This window comes from Chiloscyllium plagiosum, unplaced genomic scaffold (assembly GCF_037043375.1).
Source record: "Chiloscyllium plagiosum isolate Xiang-an unplaced genomic scaffold, Cpla_swu_hap1 HiC_scaffold_39, whole genome shotgun sequence".
NCBI classification, from domain to species: Eukaryota; Metazoa; Chordata; class Chondrichthyes; order Orectolobiformes; family Hemiscylliidae; genus Chiloscyllium; species Chiloscyllium plagiosum.
In genome coordinates this window covers 17,018,560-17,032,747 of record NW_028270177.1, presented here as the reverse complement: position 1 = coordinate 17,032,747, position 14,188 = coordinate 17,018,560, and the positions used below count along the sequence as shown (strand labels likewise).

Sequence of the window (14,188 nt, the reverse complement as noted above, 5' to 3'; positions counted from 1 at the left end):
ACATGGCACTGCTCAGGCAACAACTTGCAATTATGTAGTGCTTTTAATGTTGTAAAAGCTAGACACTACATAGAAGCTTCATTAGACAAAATATTTCCACTTCACAAGATGCGACGAAAAGTTTAGTCAAAGAGGTTGATTTTAAGGAGCATTGTAAGGAGGAGGGAATTTTTATGAAGTAATTCCAAAGCTTCAGGCCCAAGCAACTAAAGGCATAGCCGTCAAGGGCAGAGAGAAGGAAATTAGGAATGCAACAGACCACGCTCATGATAAGTTTGTTCTTTCTCTCCCAAGATGATTTATTTTTATGTTCATTCCAAACATCAGAAATAATGAGACTGGAAATGACAAGGCTCATTGACGTTGGTCTGGGAGGTGAGAAATCTGGCAAAATGGCAACCTTTTGATGGATAGGCAAGGAAGGACTTTGTTCAAGTGTCGGCAGACAGGGTAGGTGAGGGCGCACCATTGTATGGGGAGACCATCAGGAAAATCTTGGTGTCCTTTCAGCAGGATACAGTGGGAAAGGGAGAGAGCCTTCCTCTTTGGAGACTCCAAGGCACTTTGATTGTCTCCAGCACTTGGAGTATTTATCTAACGTTTTGGGGGTGCATTTTTATTGATACACTGTTATCCTCCACATGCAGTTTGAGCAATGGCCACTGCTGGCAGGGGTGCTGTAGAACTACAGAACCTCTAGTTTGAGGCCCACCTTCTTTAATGGATTGAGAGCCCCAGAGGCAGCCATTTATTTGAGTGCCACCCAACTTCCAAGAACAGCAAAATTCTGCTTTTTGCATTACAAATATTTCACACTCATACAATACTCTATACTTTAATGCAGGATTGGCTTAAATATAACCTGGCTTTAATTTAATGGTGTGTATTTTATTGCGTTAGCACCAAATGAATTTTTTTTTGCAGGCTATGTTAATAAATTCAGAAATATTCAAATACTACTCAAGCCAGTTGAGATGTAGGATTTGTAAACCATTAGGAATAACAATGAGCATTACAGTGGGAAATCAATGTTAAATTACCCAACGTGACATCTTTATGTCTTAAAACATTATTCATCTGGTACCTCAATGCTGCTTTGTACAATGAAAGTAACAGATTGCTTGAAAACAATCCATCCATCTAAAAGCTGTGCTTGATGTTTGCTTAGCAGGACAGAAAAGTCAGAGTTTTGTTATTGTAAACAGTTCGAAAACATTCAAGGCATCAATTTTCTGCTTTGTTTGCCATATCTGCATTGACGATAATCATTTTGAAAGGCAAGACCATATTGTAAAACCTTTTAATTTTATTATTTTTTTCCTCTAGCTCTTCAAAGCTTTGACTCCGAGAGCTACAGTGAAGGTAAATATGGTTCTTAATGAAACGATATAACAAACTATTTTATAAAGTTTGTTGCAATTCCCAAACAAGGCACCCTGAGAATTATAAAGACAAGCTCTGCTGTAATGTTTCAATGTGAACTGCCTATGTACTATTGAGTAATGAATTTCTTAGTTTGTCAGGATTTTCCTCAAATGTACATGCTGACTAGACATTACTCAGTTCTTAAAAGTAACAGGAGTTTTAGTGCCAGAGTTCCAACCTGATTAATCATTTTATTGAACTAAAAGCTTTATTGTCTATGGAGTCAGATCTGACCACAGTGTGCCTTTCTTTTTGAAGCAGATCACTAGTATCCGACTGGCCCTTAAGGCTTAAGCGGGTGCTTTAAAAGTCTGTTGAAGAATCTTTTGTTAATTATATTGTACAGTATGAAAGCACTCCATAGTGTACAGTGAACTGTCGTTATATGACGATATGGGATTTGCTGCATGCTGTGGTGTATTATTAGAAACAATCAATTGTCACAATTGTACAACCTCTTAATGTCAGACAAACCACTTGACAGCTGAGTGCAATGTGGGGTCAGCTATACTGCACCCACTAATGTACGATAATGAATGTACTGAAATGTGGTTCTGAGGTTTTAAGGGAGCTGGGACAAAAATGATTAAGTTCAACAAAGCACTGACAGTGTTACAGAAATCCAAAAGTGACCAGAAGCACATCATAATTCACAAAATGTTTTTAGTTACTTGGTGCTATCACTGCATTGTGGCTAGGTATGACTAGCTTCTGTTGTATGCCTTGAAATCATGTGAAAAGCAGTCTTTTAAGTTGACAAGTTGTTGCTGATTGGAGATGCCAGCGGAGTGATAATGCAATGTAGAATTGACAAAACAATTCAGAGGCCAGGACGAATACTCCAGGAGCTCAAACCCATCATAGCAGTTTGGGGGGTATTTAAGTTCAATTAAATAAATATAGTATTATGTTATCCTAATATTCCTTCTCTCAAAGTGCTGTAACCCGTCGAATTGTCTACCAGAAAGTACAGTGGATGCCAGGACACTGAATAAATTTTAGGAGGAGATAGACAGATTTTTAAATCGTAATGGGTTGAAAGGTTGCAGGAGGAGACCGGAAATTGGAGTTGAAGGCAAGATGAGATCAGCCATGATTGGATTAAATGGGTGAACAGGCTGGAGGGGCTGAATTGCCTAATCCTGCTTCATGTTTTAATCATGATGGTCAGGGACTAGCACTTTGGTGTAAAAATCCATCCCACCCAGCACACCAATGTCATTCAGAGAAGGAAATCTGCCATCCTGGCTCAGTCTTGTTTGCTTGTGACTGTAGACCAGCAGCAACACGGTTGATCCTTTACTGCCCTCTGAAATTCCCCAACTAGCCACTCAGTTGCCGATGGCTCCCCACGTTTTACTCAGGGCTTTTGCGGATGGGCAGTAAATGTTCACCTCCTGAAAAAGGAAAGAACAAACCTAATTAAACCAAACCAAGAGCTCCTTTCCACAGAAAGCTACCACTTGAAATGCCTAAGTCTTAAGTTACTGCAACAAGGTAACCAGTAGATCGTTGGCAAGATGGCATTTGTAATACTGTGTGAATAAGGCTCTTGAACTTCAAAAAGATATCTATTTCATCAGAACAGTGTCTGAGAAGAGACCACAGATGATTCTCGCACTCTGGGGTTAAAGCTCTGAAGTCAGAATCATATTGTAGAACCTGTTTTCATTGAAAAAGTATTGAAGATGGCCATGATCCAGGTGTCTACAATTCTTGAGATAATATCAAAGCATGGAGACTATGGAACTTGGCATGTGAGTCCGACATGACAGAGCACTGTTACAAAATTCGGAAGCTTCCAGCAAGCTAGAGATCTGCAGGTATATAAATAGGAAGCCCTGGAGACAGTCAGCAAGCTGGGATGCTACCATAGAAAGAGAAACAGAGTTAGTGTTTCAGATTGATGGCCTTTCATCACACTTGGTTAAATAATCGAGGGAGAAATATTTATAAGGATAACAATAGAGAATGGAGGAATGGGTCTAACTGGAATCCCCTCCAAAAGATAGAGCACAGACAGACAATAAGGCCTCCTTCTGGGCTGTAATAGCCAATGATTTTATAAGAAAACTGAGGCGATCATTGAGGGAAAGAGACTCAAGTTAACATCTAGCTAAAACATTTGAGGAGGAAAACTAATCCATCACAAAAGGCATGAAAACCGAGACAAACTGCATTTGGGGTCATAGACAAAAGTAAGGAACAGGTAGAGTAGACTTTATAATTCCAATTGCTAAATGGAGAATTAATTTCAACCTTATGGACTTTAATTAATTTATTACATTTAATCTTGAACACCAATGTTCTGTGTACCAGAATGTGATTATTAAAGTCCAAATTGTAATTATTCTGATTTTCTATTTAATATGACTCTATTGAAGTTATTAATACATTCATTTCCAAAAAAAAATGTAGAGCAATGAATAGATGAATTCATATTTTATATAATAGTCCATTCCAATAGCAGAAGCAGCACTGATGGATCTGATGTCTGTTTCTAGATGTGTGCGTGCAGCTTCACTGCTGCTCTGACTTCATAAAGCACCTTCTGTAGCTGCATGGTGACTCTCGCTCTTGACCAGCTTGCCCTCCTCATGTCCCTTGCTAACCTCTGCTATAAGGTCAGTCAGTGGTCTGTGCCATTGGTCAGTCTTTGACTACATTCAAACTGACCACTTTTATCCCAAAGGCAAGGGTGAGCCAAGTTGATACATGACATTCCTCTGATCTTGAGGGAAAGCTCAGATATTAATTGGACAGTGGAATTTACATTATTGAACTATGGAACTGTTATGCAGCAGCCAACATTCCTATAGCTGCAACCATTGTGCCCCATATCAGATTTGATCACTTGTGTCAATTCACATTTGTGTAATCATCAATCCTTTGCATAATCGTATTCACACTCAAAACAGTTTTCAAAGAAGTCTATTCAATGCCTACTATAGGATGAGGAAAGTATTCTAGTCCTATTGAGACATGTCAATTGCAGCTTCTGGCTCTGTAATCAATGTTAAATTTAGCTTTGCCTGTTGTCTACGCTTTTCCAGCAACACATTTTTCAGCTTTCAGCAAGTCAGACTTGGATGGTGCCCTGCATTTGTGTTAGACAAACAGTTTCAGCCTTTAGTGATGCTTTGAGTACTGGATTCAACTGGCTTCTTTCTATTGAATGCTCTCGTAGTCATCCTGATGACCCGATACTCGGCCAAACACTGAGGCTCCATTTAGTTACACAGGGTTAAAATAGCGTGGCCGAGCCAGAGGGAGCTGTATTCCCTGTAGTTGAATTGCTTTCCCACACTAAGTATCTGGCTCGTCTAAAAGAAAAACCACTCAGGCACAGCACCAGAACACTTCTGGTGCCCACGGAATGTGTACCTCAGCAAGGAGTGAGCTTTGTGTGGGGAGGGTAAAAGAAACAGAAATACAGAAATAATTCCACTTTGAAGTTTTTTTACAAAGGGCCTTCAACTGTTTACTGTTCGTGAGTGAAAAGGTGATGCATTGCAAGGAAACACTATATTGATGTGGGAAAGGGATGTTACATGATAGAGGATGAAAGTGCATTAAAAATTCAAGAATCCCAAGAGATTTTCACTTTTGAATTGCTCAATTTACCTTTTTATTCCGAGAGAGTGAAGAGAACAAGATCTGAGTGTGAGTAATGCATCATTTATAAATATATACATATACCCTATGGAAAGACAAGAAATGTGGTCATGATTGAAACAACTTGTTTAACAGTGTTATGTATGACACAAACACCAGAAAATGCTGAATATTGGTTATTAGCTCAAATGCTACACAGCCAACTCATATTTAATATTCTGCATTTATCCCTGGAGCAGCGCTGCATTGCTCACTTGCTTGCAATAAAAAAAACTAGACTATACAGTCAGGTATGTGTTTTTGCTTATATTGTAACCTACAAAGCAGATTATCTCATCTATGGTAATTATAGTTGTCACCATTAATCTTATTAGTCAGAATAACTAGCTGCATCAAGTCAAGCTTGGCAAAGCATCTGTACAAAAAAACCACGCCATAATTCCAAGTTGATCATACTGGCTTCCAATTCCCATACACTCTCCAGCATGGTTGAACTTTATACTTCACTACACATTTAATTTCTAAAGCCAGGTTAATACATTAGAGTGCTAATTATTAGCAAAAATCCCAGTTACATAGAAGAATTTACACCAATTTATACCTATTTCATTTAATGCCATTTATAGGACCAAATGTGACGCTAATTGCTGCCACTTTGATAATGGCAAGTTAGCAATTTCTTAATTGTCTCCAAACACCAGAAATCCACCTAAAATAATCTCTTCAAATGTTAACTATGTGTATAGACATCGCTGCTGCAGGGCTGTGCTGTCTGAGAATTGTGATACTGGGATGTTTATCGCTTTGGTACATCTAATCAGTTTATAGTTATGTCTTAATAAAGGTTTTCAAAAGCCTAAATTGTAGTTCATGGTTTTCATTCTGATTTAATCTCATTTGGGATTGCAGTTTGTAAGATCAAGGATTTTAAGCACTGATTAACAAGAAAATAAAGTAAAATTGTTCTGTTTTGAGCTGTCACAGACAATATTCTTTTTAATTTCTGTTCACTGTGCATGACTGGGTTGTTGTTCTGTGCGGTTCCTTTACAACTGATGCTCACCTGTATAGGCAGGTATCTTCATTGCTTGCACATGGTGTGTTTACAATCATACCCACGCACCTTAGAAGAAACGTTGGTCACGGCTCTTAAGATAGTTAAAGTCGTGCTACAAACTAGTTTTATTTTAATGGAACAACAACTACAATTTTACCAGTCTGATAGATAATAATGCAAGATCAACGTATATTTCTCTTCAAGATAACTTTGAATGTATCTTATGATTGCTGCATGGATTAGCGATCCTTCCAGGTCAGTCTACAGAGTGGTATTAACACTGGGGCCATTTTAGATCTACTTGTTGATTAATCATTGTGAGACTGGATAATTGATACAGCAAGAGAGTAACATGCATAATCGTCACTTGTAGCATTCAGCCTTCGGAGAAAACAGCTCATGGAAAAGGAGAACCTTGTGAGTCAAGCTGGGAAACATGAGGCTCACAATCAAAATGTTAGAATATCTCAATATTGCTGTAAAATATGTTGAGATTTTCTCATAATTACTCATCTCATAAATTAGAATGCTCAGCTGGAAATTAATTTTGGTGTTCCATAAATTATTTTGTATCTTCAGCAAAATTTCTGCAAGTAAAAAGGAAAAACAGCATATTTCCAATTGTGTGAGGGAAGTCTGATGACATTGTTAAAAGTGCTTTATTCCCATAATAGTGTGTGTACTGTCTTCCACATTCCAATCAGGATACATGTAGCAATTCCAGTTGTGCTGGGACCAGAAAATGGGTTATTTGCGAAGCCACCAGGTGACTCACAAACGATGCAAGGCATAACACCTGACTGACTTTTAGCACAAAGATGTTGGTTAATGAGGCTCGTGTCTCAGCACCTTGTGCGGCTGTGAAATATGGACAACCATCAGGATAGGAAGCTCAACAGCCTTGCTGTTTGTTGCACATTCTGAACATCTAATGGCAGGACAAAATCATGCGGGTGGCCATCTTTTCCTAGGCAGATCTCCGAGGCACTGATGGAGCAGAGACAATTTCACTGGCTCAAGCATGTTTCCAGGATGGACATTTGTGGCATGTCCACAGATCTTCTTTATGCTGACATAACTGAAGGCCAGTAGGATGACCATAGCACCCCAGTGCAAAAGCCCTGAATATTGATTTCAGCACCTGGAAGACCCTAGCCAGTGACAATGGAAAACATGGTACTGCTTTCTTTCTTGTTGGCAGCCTCTCAAAACAGAGAATGACTCACTTACACTTCACTTTACAGATCCTCAAGTAACTCAATTATTCACTGCTGATTGGCACATAGCCTGCCACAAGGGGAGACGGTTGGCATTTTATGAGGTGAGAGGTTGGAATGCTCAAGTATTTGTGCATTCCTTCCACTGTTTGCACTTGGCCTCCATCTGGGCCTGTCGGAAATGCTCAAAATGGATGGCATCTTCTCTGATGCTTCTTCTCTGGTTCAGGTGGTCTCAGCTGGGAGAATCCCATGAGACAGTGGGGTATTGCATCTTTTCAAAGCGGTGTGGAGGACATCCTTTAGGTGTTTCTTCTGCCCCCTTGCTAACTACATGCTGGTTCAAAGTTCAGAGTAGGGAGCATATTTTGAGAGCCTTGTGTCAGGCTTGCATAGAATGTGGCTCACCCAGTGCAGCTGATGAACCATTGCCTTGATACTGAGGCTGTTGGTCTGAAAGGCGGCACTTTTATTGGAGCACCTATCCTGCTGGTGAATTTCCCAGAATTTGCCTGGTGAGTTTAGCTGAGGATTTGAGTTGTCTGCCATACTTTGAGGAGAAAGTGAGGTCTGCAGATGCTGGAGATCAAGGTTGAAACTTTATTGCTGGAACAGTACAGCAGGTCAGGCAGCATCCAGGGAACAGGAGATTCGACGTTTCGGGCACAGGCCCTTCTTCATCCTTGCCTCTTAAGCAAACAGGATGGCATGTAATAGTGCTGCCCCATAGACCATGAGCTTGGTGCTGCGTTTGAGGTCGTTGTCATCAAACTCTGTTCCTCAGATGGGCAGAGACTGCACAGACACACTGGAGATGATGTTGAACTTCAATGTCCATGTCAGCTTTCACTGAGAGGAAACTGTAATTTTAATAATTGCAATCCTTTACACAGAGAGTGGTTCATGTGTGGAACGAAATGCCAGAGAAAATGGTGGATGCAGATACAGTTACATTGTTTAAAAAACATTTGGAAAAGTTCATGAATCAGAAAGGTTTGGTGGGATATGGGCCAAACACAGGCAAGTACTACTAGTTTAGTTTGGAAACATGGTCAGTGTGGACTGGTTGAACCAAAGGGTCTGTTACCGTGCTGTATGACTCTAATTCTCTAACTGTGGGCTAGCATGTGACACTATCATGATCAACAGCTTTGCAATATGTACCAGTACCATATGCAAGAACCCAAAATCATACCTGATAATTGCATCTGCTGGAATCTGAAACAAAATCAGAAATTGCTGGAAAATCTCAGCAGGTCTGGCAGCAACTGTGGAGAAAAAAAAAACAGAGTTAATGTTTTGAGCGCAGAGGCTCATTTTCAGACCTAGTTTTAGTTTAAGTCTGAGATAGGTAAACCCTTGATTAGTAAGGGAATCAAGGATTATGGGGAAAGGACAGGAAAGTGGATGTGAGGAAAGTTCGATCAGCCATAGTCCTATTGAAAGGTGCAGCAGGCTCGGGGAGGGGGTGATTGGCCTACTCTTTTTCCTATTTCTTATGGAGTTAAGCTGCCAGGCTTGCTGAGTTTCTCCAGCAATTTCTGTTTTTGTTGAAGGAGAAATGTTAGTCTGTTGCTGATTGGACAGTCCCTAAAACAGTGTTAAGCTGTGTTCAGGCATATGGCAGTTTCAGGTCAAGTAGCTGCAGTAAAGGATAATGCAAACCCTTCTGTTTGAGCAAAGCCTTTAGGTTTACCTTCATCCTTCCCCTCTCAGTGCACTGAGACAATAAATTCCAGAGTGGAGGTTGTCGCTCGCCATAAATTATGAAAGCCTTTTAAGTCAGTGTGACAGGGGTGACAGAAATATATGAAAGTGAGTGTCTGTGACATGTTGCAACCTGAACAAATGCCTTACTCTTGTACGGCCATGCATGTGAAAAATTATAAGGTTAACCAAACGCTTTACATGAGACAGTGTAGAAGTATAACAGGTTGAGACTACTGTGTCACATCCATACCTACCTCATTTTTGGCTATCTTCTTCCTCATTTGGATCTGCTTCCTGAATACTGCTAAAGCCTTCATTTATCTTTACTTGGCCATTTCTCAGGCCATATCTATAACTGTTCTCTTCGGAATGTGCTCTGGTGTGCCAAATAGGGGATCCTTCTTTGTAGCAGAACCTGTATTACAACAGAACAGACTCAGGACCCTGTTGTTCAAAATCCTGATGTCAGGGCAGAGTTATCATTGACAATTTTGGGGCAAAGACCAGAGTTGACAAACTAGATGCAGAGTAACCGCATCAGTGTCCACCAACATTGCATGTTAAACACAAAATCGCAACCTGACTATAATTGTGAAAGTGAAGCGAGTAAATTATTTGCAGTCAGCTTTTGATTGCATCCACCTCAGATGTTTGAGAAAAGGTGGTGGGCGTAGGGTACACAGCCCACCCTTCTCTCTCTAGCTTTTCATTAGCTTCACCAGTTCCTGCCAGTTATTATGCTGAGTACAATTAATGATTTACAGCTTCATAAATTTACCTCACCTACACATGTTGACTTATTGCAAAACTGAACTTCCTTTACAAATTAAAGCTTGCAATTATTGAAGCTGAGGTGCTGTGTCTGATCATCACTGATCTAGCCTTAATAAATATTACATACATCATAAGGATACAGTCAAGAGTGCTTTAACACAGTAAGGTGCTGTGTCGGATCATCACTGATCTAGCCTTAATAAATATTACATACATCATAAGGATACAGTCAAGAGTGCTTTAACACAGTAAATGTGCTCCACTTCTTGTCTCTTATTGACTCCAGGTTGAAACTTTATTGCTGGAACAGCACAGCAGGTCAGGCAGCATCCAGGGAACAGGAGATTCGACGTTTCAGGCACAGGCCCTTCTTCAGGATTCCTGAAGAAGGGCCTGTGCCCGAAACGTCGAATCTCCTGTTCCCTGGATGCTGCCTGACCTGCTGTGCTGTTCCAGCAATAAAGTTTCAACTTTGATCTCCAGCATCTGCAGACCTCACTTTCTCCTCTTATTGACTCCACCATTGCTGAGAACCCACGTTAACCCTTGAATTCCCTCCTTACATCCAGCCACCTCGTTCACTCCCTTTAAACTTACTTTTAAACTTTTAAATGTACTGCTTTTGTTCATTTTTTTTCAGATGTTTTTGTCATATTTCTTTGAAAGCATCTTGTGAAACATCATGAGGCATTTCACTGTGAAAGCTGTAATATAAATGCATGGTGTTATTTTTCGGAGCCATGGCCACCATATATCGTACAAGCACTGACGCTGATAGTGTCTTACAAAAGAAACTCTCTCTCTGGAGAAATGTCTTATCCAGATGTATTACACATTGTTCGTAGATATTTAAAGCTTTCTTTGCAATTGATGCATGTTTTACACAGATTACTTCAATTGAGGATTTTGTCCCTCAAGAGCCAGTTTGTGTCTATATGCACATCCACAATGATACCAGCCATCTTGAATGTCTCTAACAGACCCAAATGGAGACTATAACCAAACTGAAATGAGTGTTTTTGTTATGCACTCACGAGATGTTGGCATTGGTGGCTGGACCAACATTTAATGCCCATCCCTAGTTGCCCTTGAAAAGATGCAGTGAGCTGCCTTCTTGAACCGCTACAGTCCATGTGTTGTAGGTAGACCCACAATACTTTTAGAGAGGGAATTCCAGGATTTTGTCCCAACAACACTCAAGGAAAGGCGATATATTTCCAAGTCAAGAAGATGAGTGGCTTGGAAGGGAACTTGCAGGGGTAGTGTTCCCACATATCTGCTGCTCTTATCCTTCTAGATGGAAGTGATCATGGGTTTGGAAGGTGTTATCATGAAGTATGTGGGAACCCAAGTATACAACTAACCTGGACTGGAAGCACATCAGTGATGCGGATATAGTCAGGCAATGCACACAATCACATCCATTTCTTACTCTCTAAGGTGACAAAAATGAGGAAAACAATGGAAAATGTCTCTCAAAGCAGCATTCCATTGGTTAGCCCACCAGGAACCAGGGGTGGAGCTGACTGGGAAATGGAGATTATTGGAAGGAAGTACATTAAGCCGAAGTTGACAAAAGGAAGTGAGACTGATCGGGAAGTGACAGTATGAACTGAGGGAGAATAGGGTGAATGATATAAACTGCAAAGCAGGGGGAAGAGACCTGGGGCATCTGGAAGCGAAGGCCAAAGGAGTGATGCCAATATTGGAAAAGTTTGGAAAGAAAAATCCCATGTAGAATTAGATTGGTGAAGCAGAGATATTCCAATTATTATGGGCTGCTGGAAGAGAATCCATATTAATTGTTTTGAGACAGTGTTAGATTTTTGACGGGCTGCATTTCTAAACCACAGATCTTAGTTGTAGTCCATAAATAGCACTGCGGCGTTGGTCCACTCTGTGAATTGAATAGGAATTCTTGGTCTTGCATTTAGCCAGGAATTCCAGCCTGCATCACAGAATCTGATCCTGAGCTTGGACTGGGGTAAGGAGGAATTTTTTTTTCTGTTTTGTTTTCAAAGGGTTTAATAAAATCTTTTGTATATTACCAGGTGTTCAGAGCACACCATAGTTCATGAAAATATATATATATATATATATTTAGGAAGTGGGTGCATGGAGGGCAAGAGGGGCAGTATCTGGAAAATGTATAACATCTTTTAAGTTTATTCCCTGGCTGTCTGCTGATGTTTCTGGATAAAATTAAAGTATTGCACCGAAAATTTGTATCAAAGACATAGCTCCAGAGAGTGAAAGAAGGTTATGTCCAGTGTATATTTTCAGAAGTGTGAAGCTATAGTTCAAACTGTCACAGGTTAAGTAAGATACACTATCCCCGCAAACAAACAAGTCTGACTATTCATCATTCATGATAATGTTGCCTGCACAGTGCTGGTGCCAGACCAAGTGCAAATCTAGACCTAATTTTGACCCTTAACACATTACTCTCTCTAAGTGGCAACGTACCATGAAATTGTATTACGCAGGACAGTTTAGAGACCTAGCTATGAATCCTTTGTTAAAGTCTCACCCCTTGTAATTATTCCAATTCTTAAGTTGAAAGTACACGATGGTTGTACTTTTCAAAGGTTTTCGATCTGCTGGGATACAATGAAATGTTTTTTAATTGCATGTGCCAGGCATAAATTATCCAATAGTCTTTCAGAATAGAATGATGTAAAGGGCTGCTTACATTTCTTGCTTAACTACAACCTGCATTATTGCAAATGGAAGCCCATTTTCCACTATTTCATGAAGAGGTCAAAAATAAAGAACTACTGCTTAACTTTGAGGTTTTGTTTTCAATTTCAGTTGAAGTTGTTGTGAAGGGAGAGATTTTAATAAAGGCTTTCAGCCACAGTATGGCTTTGATTTTAAATCGAGGCCAACTTGTAGGTCAGCAAAATATAGCAGGACCCTTCTAAAGTAACAGATCACTGTGACTACATCCATCCTTACTGTTGAAAAGCAGGCACCTAAACTATTGCCAGGATATTTTTAGCAACTGGTAAGATTTATTACTGCAATCAGACTTTTTTAAATGGGATTAAAAAGAAGAAAAAAGCTTTTTCCTTCATCAGTTTGGAGCTGATGTCAGGGTGAGAGGTGAAATGGTCATAATAAAACTTACACTGCTTGTCTCACTGTGAGACTGGCCCAGCTTGCAATGTTCAAATCACAATTTGAGGAACAAAAGGTGGGGACAAGCAAAAGCTACAAGTTCTGTTTGATAAATATACTTCTACCTTTTAGTCTAATCACTCCCTCTTTGATTCTCACCCTGTAACTGCCTAAATCTCCCAGAGAGAGAAAACAATGCAAATCAAAGCAGTGACACTTGGAAATGGGCATAAAAGTTATTTTTTATGATTCATTCGTGAGATGAGGGCATCATTCCCCATCACTAATTGCCCTGAGGACAGTTAACCACATTGCTATGAGTCTGGAGTCACATGTCCAACAAGACCAGACCAGGTAAGGATGGCAGTTTCCTTCCCTAAAGGAATATAGTGAACCAGATGGGTTTTCCCCCAACAATCGACAATGGTTTCGTTGTACATTAACTCCAGATTTTCACTGAATTCAAATTCCACTATCCGCAATTGTGGAATTCGTACTTTGGTCCTCAGAACATCATCTGGGTCTCTGGATTAATCGTCCAGTGAAAATACCACTAAGGCCATCGCCTCCCCTTTGTTGGACCTTTGTTTTAAAGTGTACAAGACCAATCAGATTGTGTCATTCTCCAGTTTTAATGATTCTTTTTTCTTTCTGGGTCACTGTTTCCCCGCAGACTGTGGGTTGCCATTCCTGTTAACATCACAAAAACTGTGGATGCCAACGCAAGCTTGCTGTCCTTCAAGACTGCGCCCCGAATACTGCCACCACAGCCCAGACAGTGTGATGATGCTGTTCCATAAAAGACATAGATCTAGGTTGATGGGTTTTAGGGCTGAAAATGTGTTGCTCGAAAAGCGCAGCAGGTCAGGCAGCATCCAAGGAACAGGAGAATCGACGTTTCGGGCATAAGCCCTTCTTCAGGAATGAGGAAAGTGTGCCCAGCAGGCTAAGATAAAAGGTAGGGAGGAGGGACTTGGGGGAGGGGCGTTGGAAATGCGATAGGTGGAAGGAGGTCAAGGTGAGGGTGATAGGCCAGAGTGGGGCCTATCTTCCTGACCTCTCCGCCCCCACCCACTCTGGCCTATCACCCTCACCTTGACCTCCTTCCATCTAGGGTCAGTTTGATTATAGCTAACAGATACTGCCGCAGGCAAAAGGCTTCCAGGTTTTTTAAAAAAATACACTTGTTCAATGAAAGGGGAGTGGCCAGTTCTTCCTGCGCAACACTTCTCTGGTTTGGTTTGGTTTGGTTTTAGCACAGTAGTACTCT

At 40.5% G+C, this 14,188-nt stretch overlaps 1 protein-coding gene across 6 annotated transcripts in view; it reads left to right on the top strand.

Annotated features, from left to right (window-relative positions):
* The window catches only part of sema6d (semaphorin 6D), a 295,781-nt gene that overhangs the window by 180,220 nt on the left and 101,373 nt on the right, over positions 1 to 14,188 (top strand). For 4 of the 6 annotated variants that reach the window (XM_087981233.1, XM_043677350.2, XM_087981235.1 and 1 more), the window contains one exon: positions 1,327 to 1,362. The exons of 1 other annotated variant lie outside the window; for it this stretch is intronic. In XM_087981233.1, coding sequence (XP_087837359.1) covers positions 1,327 to 1,362 — 36 coding nt within the window. Of the gene's footprint in view, positions 1 to 1,326; positions 1,363 to 4,026; positions 4,050 to 14,188 lie in introns of those variants that run through there. One more of the 6 variants, XM_087981232.1, reaches the window with a different exon arrangement.